The following is a 24,954-nucleotide window of genomic DNA, read 5'->3' as shown; positions in this document are numbered from 1 at the left end:
GAAACTCAGAAGATCCAGAAAACACATGAGTTTATCTGTCTGGAATCCCTTAGATCCACACAATGTTAACCACAGGAGGCATCTGGGTTCAGGGCTCCTGTTCAAGGCAAGTTTAGGCATAGTCAGGAATTAGCCTGTGAACACAGTCACGCATGTAATGAGCTGAATGTTGTGCTCTGGATTCGGTGGAGGCTAATATCTTTTTGCAACCAAAATGATTACAGTGAAAACAGACTTCATGAAACGATCCAATACGCTCTGGAAACCTTCTCAGATCATGCTCAGAAAAAAAACAGCAGGAATCTAAAGACGAGGAAATCCTTTCCCTTCCTGCTGCTTTCAAGAATAAGAGGTGTGGCAGTCTCTCTCAACTAAACCAAAACACACACACACACACACACACGCACACACACACACACACACACACACACACGCACACACACACACACACACACACACACACACACGCCCACACGCCTGCATACAAACACACACATGTTTGTTCTGTGATTCTGAGGGAGCTAATACTCAGCGCTGCAGATCAGACACTTTTTTATTAAATCCAATTTCTCAATGAAACTGATGGCAACAACTTTCAGACACAAAAGATGATTTTTACCCGTCTGCAAAATAGTTAAAAAGTCTAACAAAGAGGAATTGAGTTTTGGCGCATGTGAGTAAATTTTACTCACTTCTTCAATACTTTAACTAGCATCCTCTATCGGAAAGGCTGGGGTAGTGATGGACAAAAGGACAAAAGATGTCTTCTTTCTTTTATTTAACATTTTGTAGATAACATTGCGGCTTGTGTTGCCATGGACACCGGCTCCACATGGAATTGATTGGAAGCTGCCTGAGAAAAGAAAAAGGGGAAACAAAGGGATGCTGTTTGGTTAAACTGAGCAAAAATGTTTTTATGTAATATGTTCTGATATGATCAGAGACTGTGTAAGGAGCTTTAACTTGGCTCCATGTTCGATTAGGGTGTGTTACATTGGATGTGTGTTTGGAAACACCTAATGCTGCGGAAGTGTGAATTATTTTATTCTATTCCCATTCTGCAATTCAAATGTACCACTGGTGACCCACAGCATCATGCATCCTCCACCAGGCTTGACCTGCTCTCTGGGTTAAGACCTCGTCTCCTCCAAACAACAGCATCACTTTACATTTTGACTTTTTGTTTCAACTTTGAGCAAATGAGAAGAATAAATCATTTAAATGAACGTTTTTTTTTTTACCAATCCAAAACAATTAATCACAAAAACTATTTATGCAATAGTTCATAGCATTTCTTAAAACAGTTTTTTTCACATAAAAGCTAAAACATAGTTCATTTAAATTTCTATATAAGAAAGTTTTTGGATGGTTTTTTTTTTCATTTATTTTGGTTTAAATAAATCATTAAAAGCATAACTTTAAAGTTAGAAATTTAAATGGAGCTGTTCCAGCCCAGTCAAAGCATGTGACACTACATCCATATTCAGCCGTTCATGGACACATTAATACACCGATCCGCAGATCCATCATAACCTTGGGTTTAAGTCATTTGCTCAAGGGCACGTTAACATCTGACAGGAGGAATCTGGGATCGACTGCAAGACAACACGACCATCAGAAAGTTAGTCCTTAGTTAAACTAAAACTTTGTTGACACATTTGACTCGATTTCAGCTTTAAACCATCTTTGCCACCTGCTTATTTCAGCACTGCAGCACAACGTCTTGCTCACTCTGCCTTGCAAAAAAAAAAAAAAAATCTCCAGATCTGACAATGTGAGGAGTTTTCTTCAGGTGACCCTGTAGATTTAGCTCTGGTTTCATAGCAAAAAGTCATTTTTATTTAATCACATAAAGTCACAGCTGATTTGTTTTTACAAATAACCAAATTCAATGTAAGCCACTGCTGATTTATTAATAATAATAATAATAATAATAGAAATTTAATGAAATGTTGCTTTAAATTCTTCATTTGTGCAACTAGGTTATTATTTCAGGGTTTTTTCCCCCTTTTTGTTCTTCAACAAGTCATTCAAATTGGAACAAATGTTGAAATAATTTAGTAATTTAGTCTCGGTTCTGTACCTGAGCATTTTGTGTGGTGTGTGTGTGTGTGGGGGGGAGGGGGGTATACTAAGGTAGGCGTGCGTGTGTTTGCGTGTGACGGGTGAAATTGGAGGTCGCTGTCCTCACATGTCGCTAAATCCTCTGAAGTCTCTGTGGAAACACAGAGTGTGTCCCCACAACAGCAGGAAACCCGAAGCGAGGGGCTCTTGGGAGGGAGGCCCCGGTAGAAATAATGGAGGGGTGTGCGTGTGTGTGCGTGTTGGGAGGCGTGGGTGGGGGGCGCTGACCAGAGGAAACTCCCACTGTGGGCGTTTCTTCTGGGTTCCATTATTTATTGAGACAACTCTGTCTACCAGTGGCGCCTTTCCCACGTTTTTCTCCAGAGTTAGAAGAGCGGCTGGCTCGGACTCACCCCGCCGGGATTTACCGCCAGCTGGAGGTCACAAAGCCCGTCCGGACCGCCGCAAGACTTCCGCAGTAGTTCTGGAAAGTTGATACTTCATGGTTGTACGGACGGACGAACTCGGTGTTGGGCTCCGGATCCTGCCAACTGGACCGTCTCGTACAGGTAGGTCTGTCTCGGCGGACCGGATCACTTCCTCTGTCAGTCCGGAGATCTTTGGACCTCAGTGGGTTCTGACTGCCGGCTGCAGGCGGGCAGGAGGGCCGTGGTGGAGCGGATGGATCTGAGCCACTGGAGCAGAAAAGTGTCCAGATGTTCAGGGAATAACTTTATCAGCTCAAAACCGACAGATTGGTTTCAGTAAACGTCCCGCAGTATAAATGGAAGAGGCGGTAATGAAGCTATATTATATTATATCTTACATATTATAATATGCTGTATTACATCTGAAATAATCATCTCTCGTCATAACCAGAACCCTTTGTGTGCTTTCTTGGATTTTATCTGACAGACCAACAAAGTATTGCAGAGTCCTGAAGTGGAAAGTGTGCATGCTTTGCTTTTCCATGTATGTGAATATATTTTTATAAATCAGGATCATAACAATAAAAACCAGCTCCACTGCAGATCAAATGACTCCATCAGCTTCACACATCAAACTGACAGTTGGCCAGTCCTCTTTTCAGAGCAGCTCAATCAGATTGGATGGGGAGCTGTTTTGTCAGACTCAGTTGGGTTTAGGTCTGGACTTTGATTATGCCATTTTAGCAGTTGTTTATGCTTTGATCTGAACTCTTCCACTGCAGCTCTGGCTCTGTACTTGTGTTGTCCTGCTGGAAGTGACAGATCTGCCCCAGTCTTTGTTCTTTGGCTTCCTCCAGCAGGTTTTTTTTCCTGGTATCATCCGTCTCATCACCTTCAGTCAGAAGATCCTACCCACAGCATGATGCTGCCTCCATTATATTTCTTCTACTTTTCCTTAGCTTTAGAACTTCTTGCTCGTTTTTCCAACCATATCTTCCTTGTTGCTCTTATTCTGCTGAAGCTCAGATGTGTGTCTGAGAGCTGGCTGGAAACAGCTGTGAATCTCTGCTGCTCCTCCATGGTTACCATGGTTACCACGGCTGCTTCTGTATAGAAATGCTCTTTTTTTCGGCCATGTCTTGGCCCGGTAATGAGTTGGATTTTTATTCTAGCATCAGAGTAAAGGGGAAATGGCTGCAAATGTCTTCCACACTCTTTAGGTTTTTATTTTTGTTTATTATTAAACTCCTTCCACTTCCCTGCTCTGCTACTCTGTGTCAATCTGTTAAGTCTCCATAAAATGATCTGATGTTTTTAGGAAAAAAAAAAAATGAAAACAGGGTGAATGCTTTAGCTAAACACAGAGACACGTGTGAAGCATTGTGGCAATGCTACTGTCATGTTCTTCAATATTTAACATGAATATTTTGATATGCTATATTTGACTCTAGAGTAGAGGTGTCCAAAGTGTGGGCCAGGGGCCATTTATGGTCCCATGACTGATTTTGTGTGGCCCCTGAATGACTTAAATTAATCCCAGCAGTGCAGGTGGTTGATGCACATGGAAAGTTTTTTTTCTAATTAGAACAAAACAATGATCAAAAATTAAAATCTTCTTACAAAAATGTCAGCTTTTTTATTTGATTTATTTTATTTTTATTTTATTTGTATTTTAAAGCAGCAGTATTATGTATCTTGCAGGCATCTTGTGCACAATACCTTCAGTTGCTGCTGAAGGTATTGTGCTATTTTTTAATCAAATATTACTTTAAAAAATGGACTTTATAATTTAATGTTTTGAAATTGGGCCTCTGTCTCTTTAAAATCTCCTGCTCTTTCTGAAACTCCGCCTTCAGGAAGTCGTCAAAACATGGCTCCTCTATTAACCCTTTAATAACATTTTTAGCAGCGTTGCTCCTATGATGAGCTCAGCAGATGCTCAGTTCCACCAGGTGTTTGCTGATTGCTGCTGGCTAGTCTGAAGGAGCTGAATGGGGGAGGGCTGCTCTGTGAGGCAGAAGCTCAGAAACTTATAAAGGAGGAGCTGCATCTTGAAGGCGGGGTTAGGTAAACCCAGATGTTTTGCACAGCTGAATGGTTGCCATGGAGATTAAAGGATTTCTTAAATACGCATGAAAGTATCAAGGCAACGGTCCAGGTAAATCTTAGATGAGGAAATAACATTATAATATTGTGTAAAGCTCAAAAAAGCAGATTTTACATAATACTTCCCCTTTAACAGCCAAACTTCCTGCTTTCCCTTTAATTTCTTTGTAGATTGGATCACATCTATTCATTGATTTCTACACTGAAGCAGACTTTAGAGCTCCAAAATCTGCTTTTAATTACGTTATTAAAACTTTCTAAACAAAGCTGACCTAAATCTTGTTTTTGTTGCAGAGTGGACTAAATCTTAAAATAAATGAATAAAGGTTTTGCCTTTTCTTCTTTAAGGAAAACATGTGAAAACCTTTTGAATTTTGGATCTACAATGATTTACAAATTCCTTTCCTACAAAAAGAAATCTACTTTCTTTGTGTAATCAAAATACTACATGCTAGTTTATTGTTGAGCAGAAAAAAAAATCTCAAAACTTTGTGTAAATTTTAGTTTTTAAAAATGTTTTTTTTATTTTATTTTATGGTCCATGTTTGCGACATGCTTGAACAGCCCTGCTTTACTGCTGCAGAACTGCAGCTGATTATTAACACTGGCTGTGTTCCTAAACATAGATAAATATAACCATATTTCAGGATGCTAAATCATCACTTTTCATGCTGAACTGTAATATGTGGAGTTTGCATGATACAGGTGAGTCACTTTTCCTCTAAAAGAATTTTGGGTCTGAAGCAAAACAAACCTGGACCATTTTCCCCTTTAAACTTGACTTGCTCTCTTCTCTGTGATGGTTTAAACAAAGTCTGTGGAAGGTTTACAGCCTTCTGCCTCACTTCCTGTTTGGCACTTGTGTGTATATTTTCCAGCCTGGATGGATGAGAGCCATGAGCAGCTGGTATGTTAGTATGAGAGCTATGTGGAGCTGCCAGCCGGCTGCAGAATCTGGTGTGTAGGTGAGGGCTCCGGCTCAGACTGAGTTACACCAGGATGGAGACTTTTAGGACCCAGATGAGAAAACACAAGGACCTACAGACACTGACGGGGTCAGACTTCTGTTTACCTCCGTCAGATTTTTAGGCCTGTGTAATTCTCCTGAATCCTCAGAAGGTTTTCCATGCAGGTTTTTTTTTTTTTTTGGTACTGTGCAGCCGGGGAAGTTCTTTTCAGTCCAAATTGCTTCTTTCCGCTCCGACTCTTTTCATGTGCTTGTCTGGAGAGTTGGATCAGGTCCACCAGAAAGGCCTCGGCCCGGCCCACATTTCAACCCAGGACCTTCTGGCTCCGAGGCAGCAGCTCTGACAGCTGTGTCACTGTGCTTGGTCTGACACGCAGGAAATCGACGTGTTTATACAGTGCAAAAGGTTTCATTCTGCTGGAGATTTGCAGTCAACACAACGCACTTTGATTTAAAAGTATATTATGATTATCTGTAGTTTGCCTCATCACAGCTCGAGTTTCTGTCCAGCTTATAGATCACTTTGGCCTTTTCAGTTATTAATACACTCAAAGATCACATCCATTGTAATGAGTTTCTTTTTACTCACAAATATATAATTTTTTTTAGATTTTAACAATTGGACCAAAGGTTCATGAACTGGATTTGATTTAGATTACAAAAAAGCATTGAAATTGAATTTCAATGGTTTGAAAATAGCATTAAAAATCCTATTTCCAATTCATTTTTATGCAATGAAGGCATTTCATGAAATAAATGCATCTGTGTGTATGAACTAGGATTTGAATAATCTCTATGTAATCCAGCAGAATGCAGTCCAAGTTTTGAGTGAATCCACGTTGGTTCAGATGTCCAATACCAAAACCACAAGCCAGCTCTATCAGTGTTTCAGTTGTTGACTTATAAACAACAATAAACCTAAAGAAGGTAAATGTTATGTACTTGAATGTCAATAAAACCAGCAGAAAATCCCATTAAAGACTTGAAAGATATAGAAGCATGTAGAAACCATCAACAGAACCCAACAACAGTCTTCAGAATATTTCAGCTCCTAACACGTTTTCCTCCAAGATTGTCATACATACATCATCAATATAATGCGGGAACTACTTCCCTTTTTACTTCAAAATAACAGTATGTCAACCTTAATGGGGTCTGGATGTTTTCATCCTGAGGAAACGCCTCCATCTTGCCAACTCACTCCACATCCCAGGCATGATGTGGGGTAAGCTGTGTGGGCGTGTGCGTGTTACACACTTCCTGTACCTTTTTGTCAGTTTTGGAGGGACATCCAGTTCTTGGTAATATGCATGTTGCTTTAAATTGAAATCCCTCCGATGCTGTAGAAAGCGGAGGACGGGGCTTTTTGGTCAAAGGTGGAGCTTGGAATATATCCACTAGATCTGCTGGCTTTTATTTGGACTGGGTTTTTAAAGTATTTCTATAAAACACTGAAGCTTGTTTTAAGCTGGGATGTCCAGGTTATTGGTGATGTTAAAGGTGCAATAAAAAAAGAATAAAATGATGTATTATCGTCTAGGTTTTAATACATTACCACGACCCGGCATTTTTAACAAGACCTTTTATTCAATCTTCTTCTGCTGGTATAGATGATCAGTGCCTCCAGGATGCTTCAATGTTGTTTTTTTTATGATTGTTGTGGCATAAAATTACTTATTTTGCAGCAGCTCTTCCAAAATGTTGTGGTCACAGTTGAACAGTTTTTTTTTTCCACAACACAGTCCTCTTATTATTGGGAGTTACGTGGCAAATATTCTTCTTAAGGTGGTCAAATAAAATCTAGCTAGCAAGTGTAACTCATCATGAGACGACGGCAGATGGTGTTTGGAGTTTGAAAAACAAATGCTGCGGTCACCGCATCTTACTTTTACAACCACGAGCAAACACAGCATTTTAAAATGACATGTTAAGCTCTAACTTTTTTTTGAGTAAAACTGAAACTAAAAACTAAAAAACGGGTCCTGTGGAAAGAGCGTGTGACCCAAGAAGTAAAGACCAAAACTAGAGCCATGAAGTCCTGTCAAAATAAAATTAGAAAATATGTTTTCTATATTATACTGTACTTGCTGACGTGAGTCTCTCAAAGTCAACTAACTACTAATATTTCAAAATATTTTACTCAGAAACAAATTTGCCATTTATTTTACATTACCAAAAATGTGCCCAAAAGGTTAATCCAACTCTTAAATCTAGCTCCAAATGGTCGATGCTCCTGGTTTTGGTTAGCGATAGCTGCTAATGTTGTCTAAAGGTTCTTGTTCCTATGATGCAAAGTGTAAAGGACAAATCACAGAAAAAAAAACTGTAAAAAAAATCATAAAATTTCTTTGCATTTCTACAGTACGTTTACCAGTTTTTTATAGTGTGGTTGTATAATGTCTTTTAAGATTTCATTTAATCATGTGGAAAGCAACAGTGAACACAAGTTCTGTACTGAAGTGAAAAATGATTGGGTTTATTCCTGGCATTAACTAACTAACAAGGGATGTAAAACAGGCAACAACAACAGTAGCGTTCTAGTTACCATGGAGTTTGATCCAAACAGCTCCGGCTTTCAGTTGGTGGCAGCAAGTTGCATTTACTGAATACGTGAATGAAGGCGTCTGCTGTGGTGCCTGATCACTTGTGAATCTTCTGTGTGACACAACAAAGACTCAACAGTAATTAAACAGGCGTCTGTCTGTGTGTATGTGTGTGTTGAGCGTATTAATTATGTCTGCATGAAGCTGGCATCCTCCGCTGCTCTGCTCATCACACTCCACCCTCAACCACATGCATGTGCTCTGCATGCACGCAGCAGCGCGCCGGGCGCAGACGCTGTAATGAGACGCTCGGGCGAGGGCGGCCAAACAGTCCTCATTTTGTTTATGAGCCTCATAAGATGATGAATGTCATTCACTGTCCCCCTTCTGCAGCCTCTACCAGCTCTGTTCACGGCGTAAACAGAGCTTTCTTCACTCTCTGCCTGTTTCCTGCTGGGATTTCTTCAGTTCTGAACAAAATCTGTGTGAACCCTGGGATTTGTTTCATGACGCTGAAAGGACATCTGTCAAAATAATAAAATAAAGCACATCTGTCTGGATGTTTTTTTTTTGTTTTTTTTTTTTAGAATTTTTCATCATTTATTTTGAAAACTTTAATGCCAGAATGACATCCTGAGGAAAAGCGATTCCTTAAAAAACATCGTGGCAACATGACGTCTTGTCTCACTATATCCTGTAAGACGCTCCACTTTTATTGTCCGCAACCCTATAGTGAGAAAGTCCAGTATAGAGTGCTGAGCTATTTCCTAAGTATGACCAGAAACATTCCTAAACCGGCCTTATGTGGAGATGTGGATGGGAACCGTGTGAGGTCAGATATATTGGAGATATGGTGAGATTATGGAACAGGTTTAATAAAATGTCGGATCACAGATTCACAAAACACATTTTCTGTTGGGACTTCTATAATGGATATATTTTGTTAAATAATTGCTTGGTAAAGTTCTTGATGTTTATTCAGATTTCTTTTAGTCTGGTGATGAAGACAAACTGAGGATTGTGTGTTTCAATTAGCTCAGTATGTTTCAGAAGCTCTTCCAGAGAGGACCCTTTATGTGTAAAGGATGTTATTGATGTGTTTGTGTCCTATTAGCCCACTGGGACCGGGCAGCTTTTATCGATCAATCACATTTTATTTGTATAGCAGCACATTTCAGCAGCAAGGCATTTCAAAGTGCTTTACATCTTCTCTGGCTATGTGAACTCGATGCTGTCAGAATATGCCAAGAACCCTGGACAGAACTGGAAACACAAAGATGCAGCCACCTATCTAGTCACATCGTTGGCATCCAAAGCCCAGACACAGAAGCATGGTATAACACAAGCCAATGAACTGGTGAATCTGACTGAATTCTTTGTGAACCATATTCTCCCAGATTTAAAATCATCCAATGTTAACGAGTTCCCAGTGCTGAAAGCAGATGCGATCAAGTATGTTATGATCCAGTGCATATAGATCCATTAAATCTATGTAGAAAGAGCTTTCAGTACTGTATCATCTCACTGTATTGCATTTCATGCTATTCAAGATATTATCCTGCCCTGTGTTGATGCAGCCAGTATATTCGTTCTTTTGTATTTCTGTGTGTTTCAAACACAGAAACACAATGCAACATAGAATCAACAATCAAAACACGACATTGAGTCAAGTTCCATCATAAAATTTGTAATTGATTACATTTCAAGTACAATCCTAAACAGGTGGGTTTTTAGTGGAGTTTGCATCCATAAAAGGTTTACCTGTTACACTCCTACTGTGTTATATGGAACAAAATACCTGTTGCTGTTTTTATTCTCACTCACAATCACACAGTTTAAAACGATGTAGACAGCATTTTAATGGCCTTCTGGCACGAGGCTCCATACATCTCTTTCATGGAATTTCGCTCTGGGACTCCATCGTCCCTCACGGATTTTTGTGCAATTTCAATATAGAATCAACAATCAGACCATGACATTAAGTCAAGTTCCATCATTAAATTTGTAATTGATTACATTTCAAATACAATCCTAAACAGGTGGGTTTTTAGTCTAGATTTAAAGGAAGTCAGTGTTTCAGCTGTTTTACAGTTTTCTGGAAGTTTGTTCCAAATTTGTGGTGCATAGATGGTGAATGATGGTGCATAGATGGTGAATGACTAACTTTTTTTCCATAGTGACAAAAACCACTGACTGTGGTCACAGTTACTCCAGATAAATAATGACATTAAGAATTTGCACTTAAATTCTAAATGAACAGCTGATGCACTATTAGTTTATACTTGACCAGCACCAGCTGAGCTACAGACCCTCTGGTTTTAATGGTTTTACTGGGAATTGACTCAGAGACATTTGAGCATCTGAGCGTTTCTTGAAAGAATCAGAAGAAGTCTGTGTGTTGCACAACCTAAATGAGATTTTCATTGTTCCATAAAACGAAAGGAGTTCCTAAAGTTTTTGAAAAACCCCATTGTGCCTCAAGACTGGAAAAATCTGCAGAAAGTAGGAACATTGAATCTCATTGTGATCTAATTTCATCATCTCTTTCCTCTCTCTGCAGCACAAAAGTCCCAGTAAGTTGATGCAGTCGTATGTGATGAGTTCCCGGCGCTGCTTCCTGCTTCCGTGCGTCCTGGTGCTGCTGCTGGTTCAGGTCCAGTCCAGACCAGCCACAGAAGACAAGGACACAGGTCAGAGCCTTTGTGTGCTTTATCGCACAGAAACCACAGCTGATAAAGTAATTCAGCTGTCTGTTTGACGTGATGGAGTTTAGTTAAAGATTGAGGGTAAAACTCAGAGAAAAACAAAGTTGGCCATAAAAACCAGAGTTCTGTCGGGTTCTTAGTTCCAGGCTCGTGGTTTTGTTCTGCTCTGTAAACAACAGTAACTGGGAGGTCCTGCTTATTTTTCTAACAGGCTGTTGAACACTTTTGCAGGGATGTTTTGATGGATGAGACAACATGCTGGATGCGTTGCTGCTAGCATAAACCACATGTGCACCACATGTGTTTGCACATGGTCACAGTCTCATTCAGCTCTTTCTTGCTATTGTTACAGCTGCAGTAGGTCACTTTTACAGAAATACATATGTATTTGTTTGACATATTTGTTCCAGCTGTCACTATGCTGTGACCTTATGATTGTTTCTGGTTGTTTCTGAGCCGGAGGGCCACAGGGAGGAGGCACAGGAGCTCAATTCTTTTCACCGATTATCTGTCTCATACCATGCTGCCAGGACACACAGGGACAGTTTGAACAAATATGTAAAAAATAAATACTTTTAGAAATGTTACCTATTGCAGCTTTACCAAAACAGATTTCTTTTATTTCACACAGAAAAGTTAGTTTTGTACAAACTGTTAGTTCTGCCACAAACTGTGTGACAGTTTGTGGCAGAAATGGACCCAAACACAGACAGGAGTCTCATATTGAAGGTATGATTCTACACAAACAAGCCCAGAATATCTAAAGCTCTGCAGGCCTCACTGCTTCTGCTAAGGTTCATATTTATGAGTCATAGAAGGGTTCCAAGGCTGAAGATTTCTGCAGACCCAAAAGAACAAAAATGCTTATTTCATATTCTCCAAAAAATTGTATTTTAGGAAAATATTCTGTTGACTGGCGAGACAAGAGAGGAACTCTTTTTAGGTGTGCATCCTGTTATATGCATAGACGGTGTGACACCAACACGGCATTTCAAAAAAATGACATCAGCAGTTAAGCAACCTGATACTAGTGACAATCATCTGAAGCCCAAATCAACCAGTGAATGGATCAAAAACTAAAATGTAGGTTACGGACCGGCCTAGTCGAAGTCTGGAATTAAATCTGATATAGATGCTGTGTCATGGCCTCAGACATGCTGCTCTGCACAGTGTGACTGAATTAAAACCGTTCAGCTAGAAGCACAGGGCTAAGCTGGCTGGGATAGCTTCAGTCCTTCATAAGAGAATTTAGCATTTTTAAACCAAATTTTGCCTTCACTCAGGTTTTCTTTGTCTGATTTAAGACGTGTTTAAAGTTCTGAGACATTTCAGCGCAACATGAAAAGCAACAGGAGAGGAAATCTGTTTGAAGGCACACGTCGGTACTAGAGCATCTGAAACGCTGGCAGACAGCAGGCTGCTGCTGAGGCCACTTTGTGTTTACTGCTTAGCATTCCCATGACCGGCCTGCCTGCTGCTCTGCTCTCACTGTGGAACTGGTGCAGAAATGCATCACATTACAGAGCTCACTGTGTCCCAAACCTTGACCAGTTTTTGTTTTTTTCCATGAACCATTCAGTCCCAATTGAGTTGTTTTGCATGGCTTCGCTGTTCTCCATAAAGGCTCTGAGCTGAGCAACAGTTAGGCTTACTCAGTTCCTCCAGGATGTCGGGATGGTTTTTTGTGATTATTGTTGCCTTAAAACTACTGATTTGCCAAAGTGGTGAATTCTTTAAAGTCTTATTTTCGCCGTCTTTCAAAAAGTTGAAATCGCTGCACATGACCTTCCCAAAAAAGACACAGGATTTTAACATGGTTCGTGATTAAAGTGAACATTTTCAGGGTCCATCTTGACATAGCAGCTTTACACAAATCAAATCCTGTCCTGAGGAGAGGTCAAAGTTCAAAAGAATAATTCCATATTGTCTCAGCCAGGTTAACATGAACTGTAGACACAGTAGAAGTCAATCCTTCAGAACATCTCAGATTAATGTTATAAAGATTAATGTTGCTCTTTAGCGCCACTCATGCTTTCATCTCTTTTCAAGAGATGTTGTGAAACAGGAAGTTAAATTAGAAGGGGGCGAAGGAGATTGGTCAAAATTCTGCTGAGTTTCAGTGATTGGTCAGAAAATAAGGAAATACTGAAAATGTTAAGGTGATTGGTCAGATTTACGGAAAAGTTGTCATGACTGATGAAAACTGCAAGTTTGCGCAAAATTTGCGAATGATGAGTTAATTTGCATTAATAGTTGACATCAGAACCTCACAACTGCCTGAAGGAACTGAGTGGTGTCACAACATAAAAGATTTTAAAAACTTACCAGTATATATAATCATTTCAGGGACCAACTAGTTAGCTACTTTGCTGACCCTCTTTGACCATTCAACCTGTATGTAGGAAGAGACGGACAATTAAACTAATCTGAGACGAAAACTGAATCGTCTTTCTGCTGTCTGACAAAATAAAATTCAAATTGAATGTAATCATCTCCTCATGTTCTGGATTCACACCACTGAAACTGGTTTCCCATGCTCCTCTGCTCACTGAAGGCCTGAAGTCAGCTCTTTTTGAAAGTGGTCTCGGCTTCCTTACGAACCGTTTGGCTCTCGTCTCGTTCCTGCTCTCATTTGTTTTCCTGTCTGATCTCAGCTGTGGTTGTATGTATTCCAGTTTGTGCTCTTATATAAAGGGCTAAAAAACCTTCCAAAAGAGTGAATTCTTTAACAGGATGGTGACTTTTTCTAGGTTTGGCTGATTTTGGCGCAGAGGCATCTGAAAATGGTTAAAGGAATTTTTCTTTCTTTTTTTTTCTTCTCTTTTTTTTATGGCGTAACCATGGTTTGGCTCTGTGGGTGCTGGTTATGGTCTGTAGATTCCGCCCAGACACAGGAACACAGGAACACATGCACCCTGTCGCTCTCTCTTTTGGGTTCACTGTGCCAACCGGCTTAGCATAAAGCTGCACTTTCAGGCACCATTTATGCTCCTTCCTCTCTCCCTTTGTTTATGAATATGCATGTATACGTCTAGCGTGCCTGTGTGTATTTGGTTGTGTTTCACCAACCATCTGGGCTCCAGCTGACTGTCTGTAGCACCATTGTAAACTCTTGTTTTCATCTCAGTCAAGAATCCATCAGATCTCGTCTCTCTGCTCCAACCCCCTTTTATAAACAAGGCCTGCTTTCAATTTCCCAGCTCCCTCTGCTCTGCTGCGTGCTTTCTGAAATCACACCACTTCTCTGAATTCAGAGGGAAACAGAAGTTCTGGTCATGCCTAGAAAGTGGTCAGTGTTAGAACCTCAGCAGCATATTTGTGACTATGGTCAGTGTTGGTGACCATCTGGGCTCCAGCTGACTGTAGCAGAGACCAATGTGAGATTGACCACATTGGTCTCAGAAAGAGAGTTTCTATTATAAGGGCAGTATTATGGAAAATCTACTTTTTGGAGTTTTACATCATGTTATAATGTTATCCCTTCATCACAAACATACCTGGACTGTTGCTTTGATTCTTTCATGCATGTTTATGAAATCCCTGAATGTCCCATGGCAACCATTCAGCTGTCCAAATGTCTGTGCGGACCTAGCCCCGCCTTCAAGGACAAAGCTCCTCCTCAGGAGCTGCAGCTTCCAAACTTCTGCCTCACAGAGCTCCTTCAGACTAGCCAGCAGCAATTAGCAAACACCTGGTGGAACTGAGCATTTGCTGAGCTCATTATAGGAGATACCTCTCAGAGCAATGCTGGTAAAAACATTAAAGGGTTAATAGAGGAGCCATGTTCCTGTAGGCGGAGTTTCAGAAAGAGAAGGAGTTTTAAAATAGAGACACAATTTCAAGGTGTTAAATTGCAAAGTCAATTTTCTTTTAAGTCATATTTGATATAAATAAGATTTTCATAACAACTGAAGGAAACAAAGTTACTTGATTGTGCAATAAAATGGCACTATGTGTCTGGAAAATACATAAAACTTCCCCCTTTGAAGAAAATTAAGGGCAAAGCCTTCTGAAGTCAGAATTCAATTGGAAAAGTTGGCTTCTACTCAGACCAGTATGACTGCAGACGATACATTATAATGTTACTACTGCTACAATTATCTATCAGAAGTTATTCAGAAATGTCCCAAGGAAGGAACAACCAGCTGCAGGATGGGAGCCGAGGTGTCTTGAGGAGAACAGGGGTGTTCAACCCAACATTACTGCAACCCAAATGTCTGAAAAGGTAACTGAAAGGTGTCAGGATACACAGTCTGTTGTGTAAGGGACTCCATGCACGTCATAATATTATGCTTAATTTGTATTAAAAATGTACAATGAAATTCAATGCAGCAATGCCCACATGATGAAGACATTGCTGTAATGAATCAAAACACAACTGGGTAAGGATGTTCTCCAGTCTGCATTCTTTCTGCTTGGTAACCAATCAACTTGCACACTTCTTCCAATTTCAGTTTTTGCCTTTTCTTCTGACATGCAACATCATCAAGGTGATTTAAAGGAGTACTGACACCATCTTAAACATATAATATGGCCTCTCTCCCCCGGCTGAAAGGATGTGTGTGTTTTAAGCTTGTTGGTTATGGTCCAGATTAATGGGGAGGATCTCTGTGAAGTGGTTGGGGTGTAACTGTGCTTGGCGATAGCGCCCGTATGTCTGCTGCAGCAGCCTGAGCAGAAGCACTGACAGTTTCTTTGCACTGAGGTCAGAGGTGGATCCTCAAGCTGCTTTTATTTCTCTTAAAACACCTTTATGGCTGTTTCTCCTACTTCTTCATTAAAGAAATCTATTCTAAATCTCTTTTAAAACAGATGCAGCAAAGTCTTCTGAAGACGAAGAAGATGAAGAGTCATCCTCAGAGGAAAATAAACTGTCCAACGAAATGTCAACCAGCAACGAAAAGCTCCAACGTAATTCCCTCAATGGTGTTAGGACTCCCGAACCTTTGCCTGAAAGCAGTTGAGCTGTGAATGGCTGATCTTATCGTGTTTATGTTGTGGTGTCTTACTCATTAGCGCTGGCGCCGCAGTGGGTGATGCCAGAGAAGATGGAAAAGCAGCTCCATGCTGTGCCTGCCAGCAGGACTGTCAAGTTCCGCTGTCAAGCAACCGGGAACCCACCGCCCAGCCTGCGCTGGTACAAGAACGGGAAGGAGTTCAGGAAAGACCAGCGAATCGGAGGGTTCAAGGTCTGTCTGACATCAGCAGCTGCGTTTCCATTGCAAACGTGCACAAAACTTTGTCAATAAAAGTTTATTCACGTGGTAAGTCATTAAAAAACATGCCGCGCCGTCATCCCACCAACTACTTCCTGTCTTCTTCTTCTTTGTGTTTTGAGTCAGTGCCGACATCCGGTTGTTGATCATGTGACTCGTGTTATGTGAAAAAAGTGCTTCCATGTAGCAAAGAAAGCAAATTTTGATAAGGGCAAACAACAAATTCATCCTAACACTAAATCTTATCTTTTCTCTTTTTTTTAAATTGGCATGTTTCAAAAAAACCTAAGCGAACTTATTTGCAAATTGTCAAATTGAGCAATTATACAGTCAATGGAAACGCAGCTACAGTAGGAACAGCATATCTGGTTTTAAAGAGATGTATTAAATCTTATGCTCTTTAACAGTTCAGAGAACACATGCTCATAATGGAGTCAGTGGTTCCTTCTGATAGAGGGAACTACACCTGTGTGGTGGAGAATGTACATGGCAGCCTGAAACATACCTTCCTTCTGGACGTAATCGGTGAGATATGTTGATGTTCTGGGCATCAGAATGACCCTTCTGTACCGAGTGCCCTCCTGTGTCACACCAATTTTCTGCATATCCTCCTGTCCTTCATCCAATCTCTTCTGATCTTCCACTTTTCTTCCTCCAACACCTTAGGCGTGAAAATAGCCTTCCTTTCCAAAGATTTAGGCAAATACAACACAGGACATTCCTGATCCTAGCATATTTACTTTTATATCCAATAGAGTTTTTATTCTTTAGTGTACTGGACGTTTTGAAGTGTGCTACTAAGTGCAGCTTTTGACCTTCTTCTGACGTTTGTCCAAATGTCTCTGCTGCAGAGCGTTCTCCTCACAGGCCCATACTGCAGGCGGGCCTGCCGGCCAATCAGACAGCTGTTGTTGGAACCAATGTGGAGTTTGTGTGCAAAGTGTTCAGTGACCCGCAGCCTCACATCCAGTGGTTCAAACACATAACCGTCAATGGCAGCAAACAGGGAGCAGACGGACACCCATTCGTCATGGTTCTCAAGGTACGCAAAGCACACAGGTGGTGTTTTTTGTAAATTTAGTTTCAATCAATTGAAATTAAGCAAATTTCAGTCTGAGCTTTATCAGACTGAAAAAGCTGGATATCAATGTCTTAGCTTAGCAAAGACATTGATACCCTAAGTGTATCGATGAAAGTGTTTGGTGGATTTGGTGAAGCTGTATTGGTCTCTTGAGGTGAAGAGAGAACCAAGCCATTAGATGGAGCTTTCAGTTTTCCACTGAGTCTACACCGAGTGACATGGGCAACTGTCTAGGGTGGCATCTTGTGGGGGTCATCATGCCACCCCCAGCCCCACCCAGCTTACTCAAGGGACTGCAACATTCCAGCCCTCAAAAAATAACAAACCCAGAAACCTCATTAAATTTGCAAATAACTTTAGGAAAAAAAATAGCATACAGTCGCTGATGATAAGAAGACTTGGCAGCACTGGCTACAGGTCTATAAGATAATTGTATGGTTATGGTGGAGCCACTGATGTCACACAACAAATTCTATTGACTGGGGGACGGAAAAATGTTTTTGCTTTCGACAGACATGAAGCATACAAATGCATCACGTTTGTTGTTGCATTAGACGGCAAGTTGAAGGATTTGGGTTTGACCCCATCTGTCCAGTGAGAGTCCAACTGCTGCTGGAGCCGCTCTCCTGAATACTCCAGACCATAAAATAGAACTCCAAACCGCACCGGCCCATGACTTACCCCTCTGTGGAAGCTGAGCATAACACTGTTGTTACAGTCAGTGTGCAGAAAAGGATTTGTATGCCAGTGGGCTGTAATGATTTACTGTAGTGGTGGCCGAGCAGGTTTCTGCTGCATGGCACTGGTCTCATTTTTCTTTCTCTGGTCAGCAGACAGTCAGATTGGGTTTGTAGGAAGTGGTGGGATAATGAGGAGAAACACTTCAGCCTCTTTTTCAATTACAGAAGATTTATTTACCAGTCAAGTTGAAGATTGAGATTTGTACTATTCTTTTAGCAGAGTAGAGCTAACCATACCAACTCTGAGAAATGTGTCTGTGTTCCTGAGTAATCTGTAGGTTTTAATTTAAAGAGTTAACATCCACCTGCGTACCCTGTGAATCAGGGCTCTCAAACTCCAGTCCTCGAGGGCCGCAGTCCTGCAACTTTTAGATGTGCCTCTGCTGCACCACACCTGAATAGAATAATTAGGTCATTAGCAAGACTCTGGAAAACTGATCTACACAAGGAGGAGGTAATTAAGCCATTTCATTCCAGTGTTTTGTACCTGTGGCACATCTAAAAACTGCAGGACTGCGGCCCTCGAGGACTGGAGTTTGAGACCCCTGCTGTGAATGCTGCTGTTTGTATGTCTGTTTCAGACATACAACATTCTGTGTTTGTTTCTGATCTGGAGTTTTAATATCTATGTTGCCGTCAGGCTGCAGGTTTGAACACCACAGAAAAAGAAATGGAGGTTTTGACTCTGAAGAATGTCTCCCTGGATGATGCTGGAGAGTACACCTGCCTGGCAGAGAACTCCATCGGAGTGTCTTACCACTCGGCGTGGCTCACTGTGGTCGATGGTATGTTTACATGGAACCCCATGCACACCATAATTCAGACTCTCTCCTCTCCGGTCACCATGACTTCTCTCTCCTCAGAGTTACTGCCCTCACCGGTGCCCTCGCAGACATACTTGGAGATCTTCATCTACTGCCTGGGGTTTTTCATCATCATCATTCTGACGGTCTCTGCAGTCATGTGTAGGCTCTGCTGCGCCCAGAAGAAAAGGGACTTTAACAGCCAGCTGGCAGTGCAGAAGTTAGCCAAGAGCATTCCTCTGAGGAGACAGGTGAGGCTGGCTGGCAGTGAGCGTTCAGATCACCTCTTCATTGTCTTCCTGATCTGATACTAAGACTCTCACATGACCCGTCTATCTCTGCAGGTTTCAGTTGAATCCTCGACCTCCCAGCAGTCAGGAATGTGTTTGATGCATCAGTCGCGTCTCTCCTGTGCTGCCACCACCATCCTTGCTGGAGTGTCGGAGTACGAACTTCCATACGATCCTGGATGGGAGCTGCCACGTGAACGGTATGTCTTTACCCAATGTCTCCAAAAGCAGTCCAACCCCACAAAAGTTTCATTTTACAAAAAGCACCGGCAGTTTACCACGTCACATGTATGGGACTAAACAAAAAGGTGGAAGGAGTTAATCTGCTGGTGATCTGCAGATTTAGGTCTGAACCAGACCAGATTTAGGTCTGGCTCAGACCTAAATCTGCAGATCACCATTTGAGGATCTTTGGAAAGACTTGGGAAATTTGATGGTCAGGTGCTCCAACCTGAAACTGAGGCATTTTACAAAACCAAATTTAAAATTATTATATCCTCCTCCCACTCACAGTTATTCTTTGCTTTCTGTTGGTCTGTTCAAGAAAAACAAATATATTGAGGTTTTGTGATTGGAAAATGTGGTTGTTTAGTGTTTAAAGTGAAACATTATCTAGACATTATCCAGTCTTATACTGACATGGGCTGAAGAGCCACTTATGGAGACGGAACACAATGTAATTAATAAAGTCAATGTCCTTAAGAACTAGACCTTAAAACCGTAACCCTTAAGAATCATCCTCAACCTTAGAGAAGATTCATCATTGGTCCTTTGTGGCAAAAAGTCTAAATGCACTGAAACACTGCAGGTCTTATTGGTGTCCAACTCGTTGTCTACAGAGGGTTGGACTTGCTTTCATGACTTTCTGCTAAGCTATTGGCAAATCTGCATTTGTTTCAGGCTTACCCTGGGGAAGCCGTTGGGAGAGGGCTGCTTTGGTCAGGTGGTGCTGGCTGAGGCTATCGGGGTCGACAAGAACAAACCCACACGTCTAACCAAAGTGGCTGTAAAGATGCTCAAAGGTGAGAGATGACAGAAGCTATTCTTTTTTATATATTTTTGTTCATGAAAGCTGCAGTATGTAACTTTTACAAAAGTATGTTGTTGTTCTTTTTTGTATTTATTAAAACTGTCAGTGTTGTGACAGTATAATATGAGACAGGCAATCTGTGAAAAGATCGATCTCCTCTACCTTCTCCCTGAGCTACTATTGCCATCTGAAGAAATACACCACTCCCGACCAAAAACAACCAATCAGAGCTCACTGTTAAAGGAAAACAGTTTGTCTTCCTTCATCGTTGTTCATGCTAACTAACCTTAGCATTTGTGACAGAGTACGTTGTGGTGAAGCAGCTGTAGCTGCACACCACCGTGCCCTGGATCAGGCCCTCTGTATGTGGTGGTGGAGTATTCCTCAGAGAGCAAAGTGGCTGGGGGTGAGCATGAGAGTGATTGACAGCGGTAAGACCCTCCTCCTGGCTCTGATTGGTTGTTACTGCACCACTACACTGAGTGGTGCAGTTAGTACTGGGAGCACTGGGAAAAGGCAGAGGAGCTCAATTCTTTTTTTCTCCATAGATTGTCTGTTTTATATTATAGTGTTAAAACATAATTATAATTTTAACAAATATGTAAAAAAAACTTTTTTCAATAAAAGTTACATCCTGCAGTAACTTTAGCTGTGCTTCACCACAGCTGATCTGTTCTGCCCCCGGCGGCAGCAGATGTTCTAATCATTGACACGTTGTTGTGCTCAGCGGACGCCACAGAGAAGGACTTGTCTGACCTGATCTCTGAAATGGAGATGATGAAGATGATAGGGAAACACAAAAACATCATTAACCTCTTGGGCGCCTGCACTCAGGGCGGTGAGTGCTGAAGTTTTTAAACGGCTGGGTTGCGTGGGGAGAGTTCTGCTCATTCACCAATGTGTTCTCCCCCGGATGTGCCACCGTGCCCTGGACCAGGCCCTCTGTATGTGGTGGTGGAGTACGCGTCTCAGGGGAATCTGAGGGAGTATCTGCGCGCTCGCCGGCCCGCCGGGCTGGAATACTGGAGCGGCCTACGGCAGGCTAGTCTGGGCAGTCTGGAGATCAGGGAGCTGGTCTCTGCTGCTTACCAAGTGGCTCGAGGAATGTCTTACCTTGCCTCAAAAAAGGTCAGACCCCCCCCCCTCCCCCCCCAGTGTCAGATATTGTACATGTCTAACCACTAAAAAGCTCTACTGGAAAATCACACAACACAAACAAACAAATAAAATAACCTTAGAATTTGTCTAGTTCAGTTTTTTGCTGTAATCTGTAGGCTGTTATGTTTGGTCATTTGGTTTTGTTGAGTAAAAACTGATAGAGTCCTACAAGTTTTTACAATTGCATTACATAAAACATCCAACTTGGTCAGACAAAGTAAGGGATAAAATGCAGCAGACAGACAGAACCGACTTCCTGTCGGTTTTTGTGCCTCTGTTAGCTTTGTTGGCTAACAAACCTGTGAGCTTAGCTTATAAAGTCGGGTTCTGAAGGATCACACTTTCTCTTTCCCTCTTTGTCTTAATGATTTCATAAAATAATAAAATAAAACTTGCGATTTCAGCATTCATTCACTGGTTCTGTTTTGTTTCAGTGTATTCACAGAGACTTAGCTGCCAGGAATGTGCTGGTCACTGAGGACAACGTGATGAAGATTGCCGACTTCGGCCTGGCTCGAGACATCCATCACATTGACTACTACAAGAAGACCACTAATGTAAGCCTGACTGTTTTAAGGAAGCTTGTTGTAGATTTATTAACAGTATGACCGGATGCTAATGTGCCTGCAGGGCCGGTTACCCGTGAAATGGATGGCTCCTGAAGCGTTGTTCGATCGGATATACACACACCAAAGTGATGTGTGAGTTATCTACTCCTAGTTTTTTGTTTGTTTGTTTTATACCATCTTTGAAGTTAGTCATAAGTATCGGTGCTTTCAAGCTTCTTAAAGCTCAAAAATTGAGCAGGAGACTGACACAAATCTCTGTAAGGCTGGTTACTGCTTGGACTTCTAAAGGTACAGTTGTGTGAAAGTTGGGGTTGGAACTTAAGTTAAGTCATTACTTGGATAGTCACCCATTAAAAAGTTAACACAAATAACTGCTTGTTTTTGTTTTTTAGTACCTCCAAAAATCCAGAGCTTTGTATACGTGTTTCTGGTACGACATGATTCTGCTGCACAAGCAACATCCGCAAACAGCAGGGATGGACAAGCAAAGCCACGACTCTTGGGCCACTGGGGGTTAATATTTGTCTGATTGGAAACTGGAAAAGCCTATAGTTGTGTTCAAGTTTTGCTCTAAAAAGCTAGCTTATCAGCAAAACTATTCAAGCCTAAAACAGCATCTCAATGCTAAACGTGTAGCAGCTAATGCTAATGTCAGCATCCACAGTCCACTTTCCTAAAGAGGCTTCATGAATGATCAGAACTTCCTGAAACTCTAGAAAACTGAATGAATAACAACAATAAATATCTTTGCTGTTATTGTTTATTTATTCAATAATTTAGCACAATAAAGGATTTTTGAATTTAAAATTTAGCATATTTTATCGATTAATTAATTTTCCCCTGTAATTAACTAAATCAATTTCAAAAATAAATGGACTCCCACCACTGGTTAAATTACAAGAGGAGGACATAAAAACCACCACCACTCTTAAGGCAACGTTCAGATTCTCTTGTTGAGTCGATGAAGAACAGGAGTGAAAGGACTGAATTGGTCCGTAGTCTGTTTCACACTAAACACGTCCTGCAAGACATAATGTGGTAAGAAAACTTGTCCGCAGTAACTACTTAAAAGAAACTAAGAAAAAGGAATAAGGTAAATGCCTAAAATTGCATTCAGTCATTATGCAATTTTATTCTATGTTTGCCCAGCATTATTTTTCCATCAGATAGTTTCTCTCCAGGGTTACACTTTTCTAAACCTGGACTTCTGTTTGCAGTTCAATCTCCACATTCTACTCATTGATCCTATGTGCTGCCGCTGCAGGTGGTCCTTTGGCGTCCTGCTGTGGGAGATTTTTACCCTGGGAGGCTCCCCTTACCCCGGCGTGCCGGTGGAGGAGCTCTTTAAGCTGCTGAAGGAGGGACACCGTATGGAAAAACCCTCCGCATGCACTCAGGAGCTGTGAGTACATACACACATTGACTTCCCTCCTCCTTAACTCCATCTGCAGATGTCCTAAAACAGCTGTCTTTATGATTTTTAATATTTCAGGTATCTGATGATGAGGGAATGCTGGCATGCTGTTCCAGCACGGAGACCCACCTTCCAGCAGCTTGTAGAAGACTTGGATCGAACGCTTTCCAATATGGCCAACCAGGTAACAAACTTACAACTTTGGAGGAATTGTTGTTTATATTCAGCTGCAGTCGGATTTATTTGAATGGCTCTTTTTTCCAGGATGGGGATGATTACACAGCATTTAGTTTCAATGATTTCTAAATGTAACACTTGGGTGTAAACTTTTCTTTATTGAATCCACACTCAGTCAAAATTACATATGCAGCCTCAAATAGAACATAAATTCACCTAAATTGTTTTGTGACGTGCACTAAAGGTTTTAGAGAATATTTTAACCTGATAAGGGAAAAGAACTTTTAACTTTGTGGTTGATAATCATGATTGGATGCGACTCGTCGTTTCTCTTCGCAAACACAACAGGAACTGTTTGATATCAGTCACCAAGTCGACCAATGGCCCCAAAGACAGGAATGTTCTAATAACTTGTCAAAGATCAGAGATCTGTAAATGTTTTTTTAGTATTAGAAAAGTTGGTCATAGCTAACAAAATAACAAAAATTAAAATTTTAAAAATATTTTCAATAAGTAAAATAAATAAAAACAGTAATTAATGGGGGAAAACTATAAATAACCGGAACTATATTGTGCATTTATAAAACTAACTAAAACATACTGAAATGATATTTTTTTATGTACTGTGTTTTTGTGTTTATTAATCTGTTTATTAGCTTTGTGAACTGATGGATTTTTGTCGATAAATTACAGTTCTCCATTCTCCTCCTGGTGGAGGTGAAGTGTTTTTCTGTAGGTATTAATGTACAAAGTGGTGACAATAACTTAAAATGTTTACCTTCAGTTTCTTCATCTTTACTTCATCCATTTCAACGCAGCCTGTTCTGATTGGTCAGTTTATCTGACAGTCAAGGCAGAATGTAATGGAGCTCATTTTCCGTTTGTAAACCAGCCACTTGCATGATGCTAATGCGCTTTAATGTGTCACCTTATTAAAGTTGAAGGCCAGCTCTAACTCTTTCTCCGTAACCTTGCAGGAGTACCTGGACCTGGCCGTCCCTCTGGTCCAGTACACATCGGTCTGTGGCTCTGCCTAGGCTCACCGTACCTCGACGGCGTCGTCCTGGGAACGTTTACTTCCTGTTTCCTGTGCAGCCCGGTCCAGCCTCAGATGAGGCCGCCGGGCAGAGTGACCGACGGAGCTCAGACGAACCGTTTCACTGCTGTGTGATGTAAAGACCAGCTGGACTGAACTGGACTCCCTCAGACAGGAAACGCAGCGTCCGGCTTGGACAGAAGGAGAAGACGTACCTCAGACACTGAAGGAGGACATTTGTCCCGTGTGTCTATAATAATGTACTTTGTGTGAATATTGTACACATTAGTCTGTTTCATGTTGAGTATCTGTCTGGTTGTGTTACAGTGACATAAAGTGGAATGGATAGAAAAGTGGACAGCAACATGTTTTGATAAATCTGTGTAGTTATTATTCTTTATTTGTACAGTTGGATTCCTGCTCCTCAGCAGAATAACTCATCACGCATAAAATACTCTCAGAAACATACTTTTTTGATTTATTCTGTTTGTTTTTCTGTAAAAAACAAAATAATACATATTGCACTTATTCTCCATGGGCTGCTACTGTTAAACAATGAGCTTTAAGTTGGATGTAAAATAACTAAAGGACAGTATTAAAAACAATATTAAAAAGATGTCAAACCAA

At 41.1% G+C, this 24,954-nt stretch overlaps 1 protein-coding gene across 1 annotated transcript; it reads left to right on the top strand.

The window, feature by feature from the left end:
- Nucleotides 1-2,382: 2,382 nt before the first annotated feature.
- LOC102225656 (fibroblast growth factor receptor 1-A-like) lies at nt 2,383-24,954 on the top strand. Its single transcript, XM_014473492.2, has 17 exons — nt 2,383-2,633; nt 10,669-10,798; nt 15,626-15,724; nt 15,830-16,002; nt 16,437-16,554; nt 16,881-17,071; nt 18,491-18,635; nt 18,714-18,904; nt 18,998-19,143; nt 19,844-19,965; nt 20,701-20,811; nt 20,911-21,101; nt 21,566-21,688; nt 21,762-21,832; nt 22,965-23,102; nt 23,193-23,298; nt 24,269-24,954. Exons 2-17 carry the CDS (start codon nt 10,690-10,692, stop codon nt 24,326-24,328), a joined length of 2,094 nt encoding a protein of 697 aa, XP_014328978.1. The 5' UTR covers nt 2,383-2,633; nt 10,669-10,689; the 3' UTR covers nt 24,329-24,954.

This window comes from Xiphophorus maculatus, chromosome 8 (assembly GCF_002775205.1).
Source record: "Xiphophorus maculatus strain JP 163 A chromosome 8, X_maculatus-5.0-male, whole genome shotgun sequence".
NCBI classification, from domain to species: domain Eukaryota; kingdom Metazoa; phylum Chordata; class Actinopteri; order Cyprinodontiformes; family Poeciliidae; genus Xiphophorus; species Xiphophorus maculatus.
The sequence above is the reverse complement of the archived record's forward strand: the minus strand, read 5'-3'. Positions and strand labels throughout refer to the sequence as shown.